The 20,393-nt window shown below is 38.9% G+C and overlaps 1 protein-coding gene across 7 annotated transcripts in view; it reads right to left on the bottom strand.

Annotated features, from left to right (window-relative positions):
• The window catches only part of LOC122719877 (pituitary homeobox x), a 34,936-nt gene that overhangs the window by 9,797 nt on the left and 4,746 nt on the right, over positions 1-20,393 (bottom strand). For 2 of the 7 annotated variants that reach the window (XM_043946102.1, XM_043946103.1), the window contains exons 2-3: positions 8,789-8,986; positions 6,054-6,310 (exon numbers count right to left, since the gene is read on the bottom strand). In XM_043946102.1, the coding sequence (XP_043802037.1) occupies positions 6,054-6,310; positions 8,789-8,986 (455 nt within the window). The remainder of the gene's footprint in view (positions 1-6,053; positions 6,311-8,788; positions 8,987-20,393) is intronic. The other 5 variants (XM_043946106.1, XM_043946107.1, XM_043946108.1 and 2 more) reach the window with 3 other exon arrangements.

Below are 20,393 nucleotides of genomic sequence, written 5' to 3'. Positions count from 1 at the left end.
GTGCAAATTTAATCGCTCCTCCATCGTGTATGGCCAACGTTCGTTTTAATATCGGCCGATATCCCGCTGAAAATAAATCCGCGGGAAATTCGATACGTTACTTAGGGACCACAATTCATCGTAAAAGGTTAATATTCGCGTTGGTAATCCACCAACGGAATATCGCAGATCACGCATGCCGGCCTTCGACGTTTTCCAGCCCTGTCCGCAATGGTATTAACTTCGCGCGCGATTTACAGCGTACCTGTATCGCAATCGATTCGCCAAATCTCCGATACACTCTTCGTCATATACACTCATCAAAAATATATATATATATAAATCGTAAATCTCCGATGCGAGTGTGAGCAAACTGAGTTTCACTCTTTCTTACACGCGAGAGAAGTTTAGGGAGATTTAGGTTAGGATGTAAGCGCGGGAAATACGAATGTTGGCAAATCGTGGAATCAAAAAGGGTAATAAATTATCGCGATTCAACAATGTGTCTTTACACTCATCCGAGTTATCGAGTTATGCTTGTTATTTTAGATTTTGAAAACACGAGTGTTCAACCCGACCGGCCAACAAGAACATTGATTTACTTCTGTCTAAACACGAATCGGTTAAAATGCGATCACTGTAGCGATGTAATAGAATCGTGTAACTTGTCATTGTGGCATTTATGATAATCGTCGTTTCTTGAATTAAGCGAGAAAATAAATTGAAAATTCAATTTATGCGAAACAACAAGTTCAATTCAAACTTCGATATATAAAATCTCAAAGATTCCAAGAATATCGACGAATCTCTTATCTATTGAGAAAGAAAAAGAAAGAAATCGACGCACGTTCGACGCGGCGGTGAAAAGCTAGAAGGAAGTAAGGAAGGATGGTTCCTGAATCAAACGAATCGCTCGAAAAGCTCGTCTTGCTTATCCCTAAATCCCTTCGTATCACCGTAACAGATATCCGCGCCATTACAGGCTCAATCACTGGCCCGTTAATCTGGAGATCTTTGCTCGGCCGCGGCAAAGGTTTCATAACGGGGATGGGGGAGAGCGGGGGGGGGGGAAAGAGAGGTTGGGGAGGGGTGTTGCGCGGCGGAATCGAGCATCCGCCGCGGCTCTGAAATCCCGAAGACAGCCCACACCGTTGATCCTTTGCGCACACGAGAACTTACGAGAGCTTTGGCAAGCCCTCGCGATCGTGGCCCTCACCCCACGCGTTTTCGAAAACGCGTTTCGACCGCGTAAACCCTCTCTCCTCCCCTCCCTCCTCCGTTTAACCGGAATTCACGCGAGATGTAGCTGTATTATACGACATTCGTATACACACGCAGGCGGTGGCCAGCAGCGAGAGAAAAGAGAGCGAGACGCAGAGCGGGGGGTTGAATGAACGGGCGGAAACGAAGGTGAGCCGTGTTCAATTGGGAGGAGTTGTCCGGTGGAGAGAAGGGGGGAGGGGAGGGGTTCGCATACCGGATGCAAATCGGCCTACGGGAAGAGATATGCAACCGGACGACCGCAGCGCAGTGCGGCAGAGCAGCGTGTGCATTGGAATGCAACCGGCTGGTTGCAATGGCAAAGGTAATAATTGATATATAGCGATGGCATTGGCCGCTGACAGCCGCTAACCCGGCCGAATACGGATGACACCCGGTAATCCTCACTCTCATACCGGTTAGTGTCCACCTATATTCCGTGGCGTCCCATTTCCCATTCCCATGGCGTGTAAGCTCGGCCTCTCTATCTCTCTCTCTCTTTCTCTCTCTCTCCCCTCGCTTGTCCCTCCTCCTCCATCCTCCCCTCTCTCTGTGCACGCTTTACGCTTACGTACGCGTGTGCGTGTTTTCCACCTCGCTCCAACTCGTCCTATTCCGTACGTCCTCCTCTCTGTCCCTCCACCAGATGTGTTCACCGACGACCGACGACGACGGCGATGGCGTGTGTCGGTTGCGAGGGTGGCGAAAGAGGGAAGAACTGATGGTGGACGGACGTGGGTGGGATAGGGACGGAGAGAATGCACCGAGTGTAGGGTGAGAGGGACGAGAGGAGGGGCAAGGGGAGCGTACTCGAAACACATAGAGAGAGAGAGAGAGAGAGAGAGAGAGAGAGAGAGAGTGGTTGGCGGAGGAGGTTGCAGCGTAGAGAGAGAGTCCCGTGCAACGACGCCGCCACGCGGTGTGCGGTGCAACCATACTAATCCGTCGATGGATTTATGGTCTTAATCACCGGCGGATTATCTCGGACAGCCGCGCTCTGCTGCCACCGACCGAAACATACGCCTGCCTCTTTGCAGATAACTGTATACCTGTATACCTCTCCTCCCCTCTTATGCATCTCCTCCTCCCTTACTTCCGTACTTTCTACCTTGTGTAGAAAGCATCTTCCACCTTTGCATCTTCCTTCTTACATCCGGATTCCAATACTTTCGCGTCTGGATTCTGGTTTTCGTTCTCCTCCAGGGGGAGGAAAGAGAAAGAGAGAGAAAGAGAGAAAGAGAGAGAGACTGGATACATTGGATGGCACGAGGACGACGAGGACGAAAAATCGAATCCGTCGAATGGATAGAGGCAACGAGATTTCTTATTCATTGGTTTCCGCAAATTGATGCGGAGAGGCTGGCTTACGGTGGCGTGTTATCGGGGAACGGATATTTCGCGCCCGGAACCCGCGACTCTGTTGATTCCAGCGTGAAATATAAGAACGATACAGAGGGTGGATCGAAGAAAGATATACCGATGAAACGATTTCTATTTTTTCCTCTTTTCTTTTCTTTCCTCTTCCTTTCTTTTTTCTTTATTGCGATCGATCGAAACGAACGTGAATCGAACATATCTATTCTTTACGACGTTGATCGTTGGTTGACGATTTGGAGAAAAGTAACGATCGCGTCATAATTTCCTCCAACTTGAGAATTTTTTTAGGGGATAAAGACGATAAAAGATCGAAGTTGTAATCGTACGATACAACGTTTTCTCTGTTTTTGAAAACGGAGGAAAAAAGGAACGAGATTTTTAGGCCTCGTGATTATTGGTTGTTGGTACGCATTGAACGATCTCAACTCAGATCGCGAACCGCCATTCAGATATCGTTCGAAATTCCCAGCAAATCCGCGGACAAAATAGATAAGCTTTCGCGCATTTATCGGCGAGCATTAAATGTTGGGTCGGGATTAATTAAGCGTAATGCCGCGGCTAGAATTGACTAAATGCGCCCGAATCGGTCCGCATAAATTCCGCCAATTCCGGAGGTTTGTGTCACGTAGAAGTTTCTATCGAAAGGGCAGGAACAACGGCCACGGTTCAACGAGCCCGACAACCATCGTGGTTCCATTTTACCCTTGCGTTCCAGGACGAAGTGACGGGAACATGGACGGTGTGCTTTGCCACTCGTGACGAAATTAAAATTTTCCAAGTTAATTTCCAGGGAACAGAATTGGCCATTAATTCGTTGAAAAAGTAAATAGTTAATCAATTGAAATAACATTTATTCTATTAACTATTATAATTGATCCGCTTTTCGCTATAATTTCGGCGTTATAATTATTTCCTGTTATTATATATACGTTTTGAACAATGAGTTATCGAAGAAGAACTTTATGCAAGTAACTTCAACTAATTAAATTTTGCTGATAGAGAAGTAATTTTCACAACGATCTTTAAGATGATTTACTACGAATTATTTCTTTTTAAAAGAATTTATAAAATATTAAATAAAACAGAATGTTTTACAAAAGTCAAACCATTATTTCTTTACTCCTATTTATTTTCTAATAATTTCGATTTTATTTATTAATTGATCCAACAATCTTATCAAGTATAATAAATAAATTTCTAATTTTGCAAAAATTTCTCGAGCGTGTAAATCAAAATTTAAAGAGAAAAGTTTTGGGAGGGGAGGAGGGAGGAAATGTTAAAATTCCAGGAATAGTCCACGATAGTTGGGATCCACCAGTATTTTGGTGCATGGAGTATAGCAGCGTGGCGGGAATACCGTGCCATGCTCTGTGTGGTTCTATAAATCCAGAAGGGTTTACCGGCGCAAAGCTTCCCTTGTGAGCTGCGCAACCCCACGTGACCTCATACCTGCCCACTTCCATTCCCCGTTTCACTTCCGGTCCGATACCTATTTTCCACGTCCAAGTATTCATTTCCACCGATCACTTCTCTTAAAAGGTTTTGGTGAAATCACGAGGATTGTCAAGTCGAGAAACACGCCATTCGATCCATTAATATCGATCCAAGTCAAACTTGGAAGGAGACGTGGCACTTCTCTCTTGATATAATGGGATTATTAAAGAAAGAATTTCATTCTGAGATTATATGGGCAAAACTGTTACGCGTGAAATGTCAAATTGAACAATCATGGATGATGATTTTGATCTCAGAAAGTTGAGTTAATGAGAAAGTTTGGCTTTTACGATAGTTTATATGTTCGTATAAGTAGAAGACTCCATTGAATATTATCATCTCTTAATATTTCAACTTTGCTTAGTTCATTTCTGTTTTATGAAAAGTGTTATCTGACCCGTGATCGACGATATCTCATTTGCCAATGAGTCATCGAAATATGTGAAAAATAGAATTTTATTAAGATTAGTGAAATTGTTGTTGTTGTTATTTTTTTTTTTTTTTCGATAAGAACGATATCAAACACGTAATATATTTAAATGAATTTGATTTATTTGATTTTATTAAAAAGAAAAATAAAAGATGTTTTATAAGTATATGATAAAATTGCAGAAAATTCTGTATCTTTGTGTTATCTAGTTAATCTGGAACGCATATCTAAACTGGATAACAGTTTTAGTTACGTAAACCATTTTCTCAATTAATATATTACTTGTTACTTAAAATATAAGTTGTTACTTAAAATATAAGTGCTGATATTTAAATAAATAAAATATAAATGAAAAATTTGAAATTTCATCACAGCAATCCTATTTCAACTATACGATAAAAATTCTCCAAGTATGATAATTATTTAATAATCATCTACTAATGGATAACGTGCAAAGGAATTTATATTTTATAAATATTTTATTATTATTATTAATTTTAAATTTCTTTTTATCGAACCTCGCGTGTCAAATATTTGAAACAATGAGAAAAATCGCCTACTTCTCAAAAAAAAAAAAACATCAGACAAAGAAATGGCATTTTCTGGTGACGAGCCATGTCTGCAGACGTGAGACCTCGAGGTATCGAGCAGAAAAAGCATGAATTGTTGCCTTTGTAATCGATACTTGAACGCATCAATGCTTCCATTGTAACTTTCTACTGCTACTTTGATCAACTCGATTCCAAGTCACCGTTGATTCGTGTTTCGAGCTCTGGCATAGATCTTCACACGTCCAAGAATACTTTCACAACACAGGAAAAACAATGCATCGAGATCGATTAATTTTTGCCACCTCGAGATTGTTTATCCAAAAATTAGACGTCTGTCGATAACGAGCGAAAAAAAAAAAGAAACGCTGATAACGATGCTTTACTTTTTGAAAATAACAAAAAAGTTTACAAAAAATTGCCGATTATCTGTGCGATACGATGCATTGGAAATAATTAGTCACGATACGAAATTGACTCGTTAATATATAAAATTGTCGAAAGTTTAACTCTAAGGTTTCTGATGGAATCGGATTTTTTCGTAAAAAATTTCGTAATTTTAAATTTTTATTTAACTTTTACTCAATAAATGGAATAATAATCGTTCATTATAAAACTATACCGTGTTTCGAAACGATTAAGATTAATTCTTCAATGCGATAGATAAAATTTATTTTTTCAAGTATTCTAGAGTATCTAGTCGAAAAGTTAAAATGAAAATTCGTTCCTTCAGCCAAAACGTCACTCATCTAAATTATTTACAAATCTCATCAATTATACGTAAAAAATAAAAAAATAAAAATTTATTTTCTCAAATAAAATGTCGTTTCGACAAATTTTCTCCTCCATCCTTACTTAATTATGAAATCACAATAAATATAAATAAAGTTAATGAATTATTATGAAAATCGTTTATAAGATATCGAAGAGAGTTATGTATGAAATTAATATCAATTATCACTCACCCTGACACGAGGTTCTGGAAGTTTGGTGAACAGACCTATTTCTTCCCTGGTCGACATATCTGGATACCGATTCCTCATGAACAAAGCCTCGAGCTCTTGAAGTTGTTGGGACGTGAAATGCGTCCTCTGCCGCCTCTGGCGTTTGTTCTTCTTTCCATCCTTATCGTCCGCGTTATTTACCCCAACCACACCGTCAGGGGAGACAACCCCTCCACCGGCTCCCAATTCGTGTTTCACCTCTGTCGGTGTCGCAACATCTGAAACGTGTTAAGATATCACATTCCCTAGAAAATGGTGACACTTATTCTAAGAGAATTCACTACGTTCTTTAATAAATTAAATTTAATAAATTCGATCTTATATATTTCGTGGAAACGGGGAAATTTCGAGTAACGAGGAAAATGATCGCGTGAAAAATGAATAATTCAAATGGTTCACAGTTGTGAAGATTTGCTTCGAATTTATTCTTTAACTTTAAAATAATCGCGCGATACTAGGATGAAAAATGTTTTAACGATTTTTATTGTATTAACCATTTTTTTTTATTCCTTCTTCTTGAGAACGGAATATTTCAATAATCCATTGCAATTGCAAGATGGATGCACGATTTTTTGAATCTCTTCAATTGCAAATTAAAATAAAAAAAAAAAAAAATATCTTCTCTCGAGGCACGCGATAAACGTAATACGCACGTAAGGGCTTTGACGAGGCGAGTAACGATCATACCGATCGATTATATCGCTCGATCGGTAATCTCTGCCGCACGAGAATAACGCGTATGCGTTCGTCATTCGATCGTGGCAGTGACAGGTGAGGGTATTTCACCCCTGACTCCTCAGCGGCAAATCGCCAGCTTCCCTTACTCGTACTGACAGCCGTGTGATCGATTACCACCTTTTTCAAAGAGCACCGCTATCAGTGCGTCTGATGATGCCGCTAACTATCTTCTAACTAAGACGGCCGTATCTATTTACAGAGGCAGCAACTCGACATAATATCGGTCGCACCGATACCGACCGAGTTCCGTCATCGAAGAAACGTTCGACCGCTTTATCACCGTGTTTCAATTTATTCAGTATAATCTTAATCCACCCACCACGGTCTGTAATGTCGTGTATTTTACTATTCACGTGGAAACGGATATTTCTACTATCGAAGATAAAACGTTGCGTTGCGCAGGAGACTGTTATCGGTTAGTTTGGATCGTTAATTGGTTTAACACGATGTAATTGTCTCGTGTACGATTGAATTTAAATTCACCTTGTTTTCAAATTTTCTTTCAATTCAGGAACGAAGCTTTATTCAATCCATTGGTAACGAAATTAAACGAAATATTTTATATCTTAGACATATGTTAATTACGTGTTACAGTAAATATACTGCACCCTACCATCCTTTGTCTTCTCAATATAATTATTTCTAACGAATAATGTCTTTCTTCGTAAATTTTATTTCTTCTTTCTTTCGCAGTTCGAAAAGAACAAAATTCGATCGAATTTATTGAATCATAAATTTCGCAAACTTACTTACTTTTAGCGAGGAAAAGAAAGAAAGAAAGAGAGAAAAAATTATTCGTCAAAGAGGTTGAAATTCTGAAACATTTTTGGGAGGAGGAACGAGAGGAACGTGCCGGACTCGCGTGAAGGAGGCAACGAGAGGCCTCGCCCCCGTCTCGGGATTACAAACGAGTGAAGTGAGATCCGTCCCCGGGGTTTGTTGTTAACCAGGCCTGTAAGACTCTCTCGGAGATATTTCAATTTGCGGGGATTTGGGGCGGCTGCGAGAGTGCCGGCTAAGTGCCGAACAAACCTGCAAACAAACGACGAGCAAGCATTTTCCTCGCCTTTCTCGCGTTGCATCCGACAACGACACCTCTCTGTTATCATTTGATTTCACCCCCTCGAATCTCCATCGTATCCTACTTGATCGATGCGCGAATCTTTTTCCTTTGAAGATGACGCGTGACGCGTTGAGTAATATTTGTTCAATCAAGTTTGATTAAAAGATCGAGAGTTGGCCATTAACCCCTTAAAAATTTCGAATAATTACGCTTAAGTAATTATTTATTTAAAACGAATAATATTTATTATAATTATATTTTAATTCTTTTCGTAGTAACTAAAATATATTTGGCATTGTTTGCGATTATTATTATCATCCCTTGGATTGAGAATATTATGTTGAAATAAAAATGTGTTATGAGTTAATCGATTGGAATTACGAGTCATGAAGTGTGTTTCTCGCTTTAATATTTCGCAACGAGAAGAACGTTTGGAAACTTTAAAGTTTGAATAATCTTTCGAGGATTGTACGTACCACTATTGAAGATATATTTTACAGTAACGTGAATTCTTAGATATTATTATTCAATTCCACAAACTACGAACTTCTTTCTTAATCGCCTTCTGAAAAATTACCATCCAACGCACATGCAGAAGTAAAATATCCGCCCGACTCTCGGAGACCATTAACCACGATCCACGATTAATCTAATTCCAATCGAATTTGTAATCTGCTCTTTAAACGTCACGATAAAGTACTATAAAATTTTCAAACAAAAGGCCGACTGTCATCGAGAAGCGCGACATGGATGAGAGAAGTGTCATCGAGAAGAAAAAAAAAAAAAAAAAGAAAGAAAAATGAAAAAATAATTATTGGAAATTCGTTTTTCGAAGGAAGAGACAGGGAGAACGAGGACGGGTTAGAAAAGTTGGTGGTAAATTGGCGAGGCGTACCTTTTCGGATATCCGGCCTGTGTGTCGTGTTCGTGCGGGACCTAGGTTGTGCGGTAGAAAATCCACCGGAGGGTGTCGTGGGTGTCGCACCCGGTGTGCTGGGGTTGCTTCCACCGGGAGTGTGAGCTCCGTGACCCGTCAAATCGAGCCTTGCCAAACCCCCGGTCACCTCGTCCCGGAAGTCGCCCTGTGCCCATACTGCAAAACGCATCACACCCTCTTGCAACATCGTCTAAGCTCTCCGTAAGCTCCGCTATTTACTAACTTATTTCGTTTACTAATCCGGGATCCCGCGGGGCCGTTTCCGCCCTTCTTCCTCTTCTAGCGGGGCAAGAAAAAGAAAAAAAGAAAACTAGGTCTCCTCTTCGTGGGGAGTGGGGGATGAGGACGAGCCAGGGTCAAGGCTTCGATCCGATATTTCTCGAAAATACTCTTTCGTTTCGAATAAAATGAAATAATATTTTTTTACTTTTCTTTCTTCCCCATTCTTTGTAAATTTATAAATTTATAAATTTTTAGTAGATTTTAATTAATAATTTTCGATAACTTAACGATTTTTCTTCGTATCTTTTCATATCCTTTTTTTCAAGTAAAGTATGTATAAATAAATTCAATTAGTTTTGATACAATGTAAGGTGAAACGTAAGAAGATTCTTCTAAGAAGAAAAGAATTTAATTTAACGTACGAAGCGCAGGAACAATTCATCCCAATTTCTCCGCTCGAGAACGAACTCGTAATCGTAACTCGTCACGCGTAAGAAAAATCGCGCGTATAAATGCTCGTTTCATACTCGACTTCTTCTACTTCCACCGTCGCATAATTAACAGCGACGTTCTTTGCGTCTTCTCTCGTTTTTATTTATCCACGATGCATGGCGCGATGAAGGATGGAGGGAACGAGACGAAGGAACGGAAGCAGCGAAAGTTGAGAAGTAAAGAGAGAGGGAGAGAAGAGAAGAGAGGAGGGGAGGAAGAAAAAGTTTGAGCTCGAAAGTCGAAGGAGGTGGCGGTCGAGAATAGGGCGAGAGATGTCGGTAGCAAGAAGTTAATCGGGCAGGCCGTTTAGTTTCGCTCCGTTTAGTTATATTTGGTTTCCACGGGGGCGGCAAAGGAGAAGGGGGGGAGGGGAGGCGGTTCACAATTAGTCGGCGCGTAACTCGGCGGTGATTTAGTGGCACGCAGCAACGAACGAACGAACCAAGATGCGCGTGTCACTCTTCCAGGATATTGCCAACTGCGTTACGAGCTGACGGTCCGTTCTCCCAGTCTTTTATGGGACTTCTTAGTTCTTAGAATGGTGGATGGACTGGTGGATGGATATTATTCGGGGTTGAAATGTAAAAGAAGGGAATATCGATGATTCAAATTCGAAACATTTGATAATTTAGTAATACCAATAGTATTGTACAGCACAGTGAAATAGTAATTTTTCAAAGAAATTTTCAATGGTGGATGGACTGGTGGATGGATATTATTTAGGGTTGAAATATAAAAGAAGGGAATATTGACGATTCAAATGGTTGAAACATTTGGTAATTTAGTAATACCAGTAGTATCGTACAGCACAGTGAAATAGTAATTTTTCAAAGAAATTTTCAATGATGGATGGATATTATTCGAGGTTGAAATGTAAAAGGAGGGAATATCGACGATTCAAATGGTCGAAACATTTGATAATTTAGTAATACCAGTAGTATCGTACAGCACAGTGAAATAGTAATTTTTCAAAGAAATTTTCAATGGTGAATGGATATTATTCGAGGTTGAAATGTAAAAGGAAGGAATATCAATGATTCAAATTCGAAACATTTGATAATTTAGTAATACCAGTAGTATCGTACAGCACAGTGAAATAGTAATTTTTCAAAGAAATTTTCAATGGTGGATGGACTGGTGGATGGATATTATTCGGGTTGAAATGTAAAAGGAAGGAATATCGATGATTCAAATTCGAAATATTTGGTAATTTAGTAATACCAGTAGTATCGTACAGCACAGTGAAATAGTAATTTTTCAAAGAAATTTTCAACGAGGAATTAAAAGAGTAAAATTAATTATTCAGACAAAGGAAAAATATCATTCGTTGAAATGTATGAGTAATTCTTTAGAGAGAGAGAGAGAGAGAGAGAGAGAGAGAGAGAGAGAGAGAGAGAACGTACGCGTGTTTTTACGATATTATGATTACGATATTATGATATTAAGAATTATTCGCCATGAAATATGTTTAATTACAACGATGAAGTGGCCGCGCGTGATAAAACTGAAGTGCAACATTTCTTTTTTTTCTTCTTCTTCTTGTTTACTTGCTCGCAATTGATCGAATCAATTCAATGAAATGCATGTTTCATCGACACGATAAAGTGTCGAGCAAGATATCGCTATAATATCAAAATTTTTTGCGAGATCTTTACACGATTTCACCACCACTTTATCCGTTCCCAAGTTGGACACTGTAGTAGCTTCCACTTATCTTCGAACGTATCTTCGAAGGAATTCTTTTCCAGAATGCGTAATGTAATTTTCCGCGTTGGTTAAAATCGTTACTTATCTCGATTCACGATCGATAAGAGAAAGGCAAAACGCATAACCGGATTCCTATTCCTCCTCGACAAGAGACAATCAATCGACCGACTCGTCGTTCCCTCCGTTGCAATATAATTCTTCCGATATTATTATATACGCGCGATATTTACGTCCAGTTAATTCGATTCAATGTCTGATAACACTTATCACTTTCGATCTTTCCTTTGCTTTTTCTTTTTTCTCCCTCGGGAATCAAGTAAAAATCAACGTGTAACAATTCCATCCGCAGATAAAGTTAAAGTCTCTCGAATAAATCGCGAGAAATAGTTCCCCAATCCAACTACACCCCTAATCAAACAGATCGGTTACGCGTATTATTTGATCGAGGCGAGGAACACGCGTAAGGAGCTACACGTATGGCCACACGAGGATAAGTTTGCCAACCCTGGACAAGGGAGAGGAGAGACCTTTGTTTGCCAAGGCCAGTCCCCGAGGAGGAAAGAGCGGCCGCGGTAATGTCGCGTTATCTGTGATGCCTCCTCGGCAAACAGCATCTGAGTGCTGGAAGAAGAAACATGGACTTGGGTGATACTTATCACGTAACACAAGAATGCGAACGATGTAACACGTTGTAAATAAACGTCGAAGGGATCACTCGTGGTGATCGCTACGTTGCAGCTGATCGATGATTTCGAAATAAGCGTGCGATGGAATAAATATTCGATAATATTTTTCTGAGAGTGAAATGTATATATATATATGCGAATTGTTGCGATTAAGTTAATTTCGTAGCGTAGATTCAGAAATATATTCATAATTCAGAAACGAATCTTTATTTCTATTCGAATGGAATATTATTTTAAAAAATTCCCTTAGCCTATCCTAAGATTTCCTATTGTTAGATCCATCGAAGAAAATAAAACGATAAAATACGGTAGAAATGTAAATTGAAACTAAAAAAATCTCGATATTTATTATTTTCGTTTTGTAAGTTCTTCTTCTTCTTTTTCTTCTTCTTCTCGATTCGAGAGATTTCGGTTCTTAAAATAAATAAATACAGGCCACGGACAAAGACAGTGCGAAGCCTTGTCTGTCGCACAATTACCAATCCTCGTCGTGCCTTCTATTCTTCGCTCTCGTGGAAGGATCGTAAATATAAGAGTAATCCTGTCCATATCGGATAACAAGGGAAAAATTTCGAAATTGACGGACAACGATTCGGCCCCCGCTAAAAATGTATCTTTCCTCGTGTGTTTTGATTAAACAACGGGTGTACACCGTTCCAACTTCCTCGTTCCGAAGTTTGTATATTATTTCAAGATTAGAGTTAATCTTATAATCTACATCCTGATCCGACACACGCTATTTAAGCGACCTACTCAACCGAGCGAAATTTATAGGTCTCCATTTTTCACGTTTCAATATCTTAACGATCTATTCCGTGGCACGAGATTCTTCTTTGTACAACTTCTTTGTGGTGTCGTTTCAAAGGAAATTTTTATCGATAAAAATTGTAACGAAGAATGTAACACAAAAACGAGTTACGATAAATAAAATATTTCCATCTATAATATAATATAATACAAAAGTTATTATTAGTATTAACTTTATTCGTTTACTTATCCAAATCATGGAAAATAACATACGAGAAAACGATATTCAACTCTATTAATAATATTAATAAAAATCAAAAAAAGAAAAAGAAAAAATAAATTTTTCTAATAAGTTCGATTCGATTCACGTAGAACGTTATGACGTTCGAAGACAAACACCTATTACGATTCCTTCCTATTTATTTCGTTCGATATATTCTCCAATATATAGTTTCCCACGAGATCTCCTGCAGAGTTCTTCGAGGCTTAACGTGTCGTATCGTTTGACGGTTCTACCGTTCGTTGGGTTCGTGGCAGAGTTACACGAGACGTGAAAGCGGAAGATCTCGAAGGGAAACGTGGCCAAAAACTACCCTACCCTTTCCTGTCAAACATTCGACATCCATATTGGTCAGTGGCTCGAGGATGAACCTCGTTCTCGCCTTCGTTTACGTTAAGAAGATCGTATATTGATCCCGCGAATTCAAAGAAATTCTACGAACGAACGAATTTTTCGAAACGTAGAAACCAATTTTTCTTTTTTTTTTTTTTTTCTATAAATTTTTTCTCATTTTTCTAATCTAATCTCCATAATCCCTCATAATTTTCATAATTCTTCCTTCTCAATTATTGTTCACGATCCAATCCTCGATATCCGTCCAACATTGCTCGTCCACCTCCTCGTTTCTCCACCCTTCAAATTCTCCTTTTTTCGATTTTTCTTTTCCCATCGAAAAAGAAAAAAAGAACGCGACAGACAGAAAACTTTTTTCCCGCACGACTGTTCGCGCGATGTTTCCCGCACATCGTGAAGAAAGAATCGTCAAGATAGAAAAAAAAAAAAAAAGAAAAAAAAAAAGAAAAATACGAGAGAGAGAGAGAGAGAGAGAGGGACGTGGTAACTAGAGGTCCGCGAGGACAGGTTGTAACTCACAAATTTATTACTTTTCCCCGCTCGTTTCGGGGGCTTATTTTATGCCAAAGAGACAAACCGGCTCGCAAGCTGAAAACGGGTGCGCGGCGAGGACGAACGGCGAGGGAACGAATATCTCAGCTGCTTCGTCGCGTTTTTACGCCCGCGGGATATATTAGTGGATCGCTAATCCGCACGGATTTTACGGGGCGGCTGTGCATGCGACCGTCGACGCCGACGAGGAGGACAACGTCGCGCGTCGTCGAGCCGTTCCCGACCCGAATAAACCCCATCGATTTCACACGCGGGGATCGAAAGAATCCGCCGAGTCCGAGTCACCCTTCTCACCCTCCCTCTCCTTATCGCTTATTGTTTCGTTGCGCTCGCAATACTTTTTTTAAGAACATTTGGCATTTTATCTTGAGATTTATTTAGAGGGCGAGTAGATTTATTCAGGTGGCGAGTATCTGTGCTTATTATTGCAACGATTAATATAATTTCTTCGAATTGTTGATAGTTTTGTAAAAATATTTTTGGGAATATTATATCGAACTGATGAGTAAATAGATAAATAAGTGTATCATAATGATTAGACGTAATAAGGGTAGGTATAAAGGTTTAAATTTATCCAAAGGCGTAAAGTTAAGTATTTTTATAAAAAAAAAAAGGAAAAGTAATAATTATTAGTATGAATTATTATTCACGTATTTCACGTCGATTAATCTTCTTTATTATTGATTTTATAAAGAAAAATATTATCGTCCACGTGCTAATAATACCATCGATTTATTTTCCCTTCTTCTTCGGGGGAAAAAAAAAAAAGAAAAAGAAAAAAGATTCACACGAATTAACCGCTTAAAATATGTGTCAAAAATAATTTTCCTTTTTTCAATTTCGCAACGCACAACGTCGATCTCGATGAGCGTGGCCCATGAAAGTTATAAAATCCGGGGATTATAATCTCCGACGGTGCATCGTAATCTCCGATATAAAATTATCGATGGAGAGTTATTCCAGCGCCGCTTTCATTACCCGGAAATTTTACTCGCGCTGCAATAAAGCTTGTACCAATATCCGCGGCATCGATCAAGTGATATTTGGCGAGGACTGACATTTGCCGCTTGTTGATTTACTATTACAGTAATATTTTCTTTCCTAACACATTCATCTAATGGTTTTAATCGTTAAAGAGTTAAAATGTATTCACAAGGATTTTTCCAACGTTAAACGAAAAACTAATCGGATCCTTTTTTTTTTTTTTTTTTTAGACCATTATTTCGATTCGTAATAAATTTTGATGATAACAAATTGGAAATTTAATTGCGCAAAGTGTCAATTACATTCCTAATTTTTATTTATCGACGTAAATAAATTGTACTCGTTGTTGCTTCGGATGGAAAGGAAATTTTTTCGATTTAAATTTCGGTCTAAATTTTCAGTTTAAAAATGTTAATAAATTCCCAAATAAATTTCCGTGTCGTCGTTCATACGTAGGTAGGTACGTATTTGCATGTGCTAATTTCACATCGTTCCATGATTATGATTAATGGCACGCGGCAAAAATTATAGATGCTTGTAGAAGTGTTTTACGCTTCGTGAATGTTGGTCGATAATCGGCCAATGAGAGGGTAATGCGCGGACATAAATAAAATGGCACGCGGTGTAAAAATTGTGGGTGTTTAGTGGAGCGTGTCGCTCGTGTAACTCAGCGGTGAAGAGGGTTACAAGGGTCGCTAAAATATCCGTATCGTGCAGCTGTGGCTTCCTTCGAAAGTCACACGAAATTAATCATTCACGCGAAATTCTATAACGCAAACATGATGAGGATAAATTTCTTCAAAGCATTTTCAAATTTATACCTCGTTCATTTCTAACAAAAAGGAAAAAGAAATTTTTAAATTTTAAAATAATTAAAATAATTTGATTTATTTTATCATTATCTCACACTTCAAATATCAAATTAAATTGCATAATTATGTTCAAAAATATCCAAAACAAAATACTTTCTTAAACATAATATTTAAAGAATAAAATCTTTATTCACTTTAAATCTGTAATAAACATCTAATTATTACGAATCTATCACGAACAAATTAAAATATCTCTAGAAAAAAAAAATCGCAGACATTTATCCAAAAATTTACATCATATGCAAGAAGACATAAAATATCCAAAACAAAGTATCTGATTAATATAATATTTAAAGAATAAAATTTTTATTCAGTTTAAATCTGTAATAAACATGTAATTATTACGAATCTATTACGAACAAATTAAAATATCTCTAGAAAAAAAAATCGCAGATATTTATCCAAAAATTTACATCATATGCAAGAAGACAAAATATCGAAAACAAAGTACCTAATTAAATATTATAATTAAAAATTTAAAGAATAAACGGATCTTTATTCAATTTAAATCTGTATAAACATTTAATTATTACGAATCTATCACGAATAAATTAAAATATCTCTAGAAAAAAAAAATCGCAGACATTTATCCAAAAATTTACATCATATGCAAGAAGACATAAAATATCCAAAACAAAATATCTGATTAATATAATATTTAAAGAATAAAATCTTTATTCAGTTTAAATCTGTAATAAACATGTAATTATTACGAATCTATCACGAATAAATTAAAATATCTCTAGAAAAAAAATCGCAGATATTTATCCAAAAATTTACATCATATGCAAGAAGACAAAATATCCAGAACAAAATATCTGATTAATATAATATTTAAAGAATAAAACGGATCTTTATTCAGTTTAAATCTGCATAAACATCTAATTATTACGAATCTACCACGTAACTTACCACGTAAGTTAAAATATCTTTTAAAAAAGAAATTCTCGTTCCCACCCCAACATTCACATAACAAGCTGACCGCACGTATTTTCTGTCCCTCGGCCGTGCCACAGTCGAGGAAAAGCCAAAGTGTGTCACGTAGCAAGATGCACGCGGCTGCGATTTTAGAAACGAGGAGTGTACGGGAACGGCCGATAATTACGGCCGAATCAGTCACCCCTCGGACGTGGAAAAACGTGCGCGGGGGTAGGAGGACGACGTCGTGGCACCTGTGAGCCACAGCCTCTCCACCACCTCCGGGAAGGGAAAGTCGCGCAAGCCTGCCTTCTCGTTCCTCTCTCCACTCTCTTCTCTAATCTCGTAATCCTTGGCTTCCTTAGGAAGTCGTTTATTAGTCAAGCACGCCGGCCGCGTCATTGGGACAACGACCGAGGGTTAAATATCTCGTGCAGGCGTTAAAATCCTGTCCCACGTTTATAAATATTCGGAAACGCTCATCGATCGATGGTATTCTTGGAAACCGCGACTTTCCTCCTTCTTTTCCTTCTTTTGGAAAGATTTTTGAAGGAGGGAGACACGTGCTGTGAAATTTGTCGACGTGAAAAATGATATGAAATTTTCGAAGCAGAAGAAAAAAAATGGGGGAGTTCGAGAAAGATTCCGCGTCACATTTTCACTTGTAACTCTAACTCTTTCGTTTCTCCCTGTTAAATGAGAAAATTTTTTTTTAAATTTGTCGCGAGAAACGATATTGGGAGCTTTGCGAAGCGAGTGAAAGAGGATTTTGGAAAAGATATTTTGGATCAAGATCAACAGATTGATTTTTCTTAATAAAATTACAAATTAGGAGCGAATATTTATGAGATAATTGGTTCAAAGGAATCATTAATATCGGTGGTTAAGGGTCAAAGAAAATGGCACGTCCCGAGATGGACACGTCGAGCGATTCCGTGGATATAGAGATCGGTAACGCTTGTCAAGCAATTTGTTTAGTTTCAACTTGACACAAGGCGAGAGCACATGGAACCGATAAGTAATCTGAGAGGAGAGGTGTGTCTTTCGAGTTTGTAACACGCGTGTCACAAGCGTTTCGGAAAAGTGTGCGGATAGAATGTCTTTGAAAGATCTCTCAGACGGTATGGCGCTACCGAGGAAAATCCCGGTTATCACGAAAATTAATTGGAATCTAATCTGCTTCCCCTCACTCCTTATTACACGCACCACTTATTTTCCTAATCAAAAAATTGTATGGAAAAAGAAAAAAAAGAAATTAAATTATTTCCAAACAATTTTTAAACAAAAATGCACCCTCGTTTCCCATAATTGTTCTACTTTATTTTTCAACTATTAATATCGCTAAAAAAAAAAAAAGAAAATCTTAAAAATTCGACTATACCAATTCACAATTCCAACTTACCACGCCCCGTAATTAATTCAAATTGACAGCGCCTTCAAAGCTGTTTAACAAAAGAAAACAAAACCGAGGGCCCCTACTTCCAACGAAGGCTAGAATTAACTTCGTAGAAAGACCTGCTATATTTTCAACCACTTCTAGGATTACACCCTCTTAAAGACCGCAAGTTTTGCGACGGTTTTTTCTCATGGTTTCGGATTCTCACACATCGGCACGCACAGAAATTTCCTCCCCACGTGCCTCGCCTCGCCTCACCTCGCCTCGCCTCGCCTCGCCTCAATCGAAACCCTTACCGAGTACACGAATCTTGTTTCCGAGGTGGAGGCGTCCTCGATGCCGCTCTCCACGCCAGCTGAGATAATGGGAAGGAAATCAGTTCATTTCTATGTTGATCCCACGGGCTTGGTTCCTGTCGCGCTTAGAAGAGCGCCACGATTGCCTCGGTGATCGAGAAAATCGAGGCAGAAAATCGGCTTGATAGCTCGGCTCATCGACCGACTTAACTGTCTCTGTGGAGTCTATAATGTTCCCCCCCTCCCCAGACTCCGTGAGATGGCCGTCTATAAAATTGACGATTTATCGTGGCCGAGAGTCGCTTTTGGAAAAAATTGATTGGGAGAAAGTGTTTCGTGGGCGAAAGAAATTAGACGTTAAATCGAAATCCAGCCATAGTCTTCTTCAAGTTTTTCGAGAGAAATTTATGAAGAAGACGCAAAAGATAAATTTTAAATTATCGGTTTCAAGTGTCGTTCAATTTATCCAATTACCTAAATCGCATACTCGCTCGATAAATGTTCAAACACTAAAAAAAAAAAAATCAATCAATAAACATTGATAAAACTATTTATATTATCCATTACGTACAATCTATCAAATACAATTTCATTGTAACGAAACGAGTCAAGGTATATAAGAAACGGGCTCTCAACTGGAAATGAATTGACAGATGACTTAAAATTTTCCCCTGTAATCGTGAGATAAAAAATAAAACTATCTTTTAAATATTATCAATCGAGGATTTTCTCCATTTTCTCCGTATCAACTATATTTCGATAAAATATTTATCATTTGCAAAGCTTCGAATACAAGGTATATTCTTCCCGCGATTACTCAGCACGCGCGTTACAATTCACAATGGCGAGGAATCGGGGTCGTTGGAAGTGGACCGCGATACATCTTATTCGGGTGGCGCAGCGATCTGAAAGATTGCACGTCTAAATGGCAATGAGTCTGCGGCCAGAAGAGTTTTACCGGGAGCCGTCCCTTGGGAAACCTAGGCGGCTAGCCGAGCAATTTGTCAACACCATTAGACGAAGGCAACAAGGGTTGACTTTGGCGCATCTGCCGAGGAGGATGCCGATCTCGCCTAGCCATATAATAAAGGGGTGGTTAATGACTATTCGAAGGGAAGGGTATCGAGAATCCGGCGCGCAGACCGTATGCCCGCCTGTTGACAAAATATCGGGATATTGGCATTGGCCGAAAGGGATAACAGATTTATCAAATGGGTGATTCCTTCCTCCATCGATCGTTTCTTTCACGAGAGGAAATTGGAAACTGGACGGACGTGCTTGCCCCATTCACGTTCAATGATCTCACTTTTTCTCGTCTCCATTTATTTTGCATCGACGCGATATTAATAGGAATTTGTGATGAAATACAAATTTGATTTTAATCTTGGGGAAGAGGGGTAGTGATCATTTCTGAATGATTCGAGGAGCAATTTGTGTCAGTTTGAAAAAAACAACAAATATATTTTTTGCAAGTTAATCGATTTAAGAAGAAAAGGACATCGAGCGCCATCATCTTTCGATCGAATCAAAATCGAGGGAAATTTTTGTCCAAATCGTCTCAATTTTCAGTTAATCAACAACGAAAGTGAATCATCATCGATACTCCTCAATCCGTCGAGATGCAACGAACGCACGGTCCCTCGACGAGCAAACTCACAACAGCGTATCGAATTCTCGTCGAATCGAATGGGACGGATCGAACGATCGTGCATTACGCGAAACGATGGAAAAGATGGCGATTTCACAAACGAATGGAACAGGAGGGGGGAGATACCTGCGGTCTGGAAGTGGGAATTGCCAGGTTCAGGAGTGAAACTGAAACGGGGATAGGTGGGATGCCATTGGAATAAGATCGGGTTTAGCCGCAGTGTCGGGTTCGAGCCCCGGATAAGTCTGCCTTATCCCGATAAGCCGGTGAGTTAATGAATCACAAAACAGGTGGTGGCGCCACTGAGAGATCGTCTTCGTCCTCGACTCGTCGCTACTCGTGCACCTTCGATCCTTCCTTTTTTCTGTAATTTCCTTTTCTTTTTTTTTTTTTTTTTTTTTTTTTTTTT

Source organism: Apis laboriosa, unplaced genomic scaffold (genome assembly GCF_014066325.1).
Source record: "Apis laboriosa isolate Shangri-la unplaced genomic scaffold, ASM1406632v1 scaffold9_cov152, whole genome shotgun sequence".
NCBI lineage: Eukaryota > Metazoa > Arthropoda > Insecta > Hymenoptera > Apidae > Apis > Apis laboriosa.
This window is presented reverse-complemented; position numbering and strand designations above follow the sequence as displayed.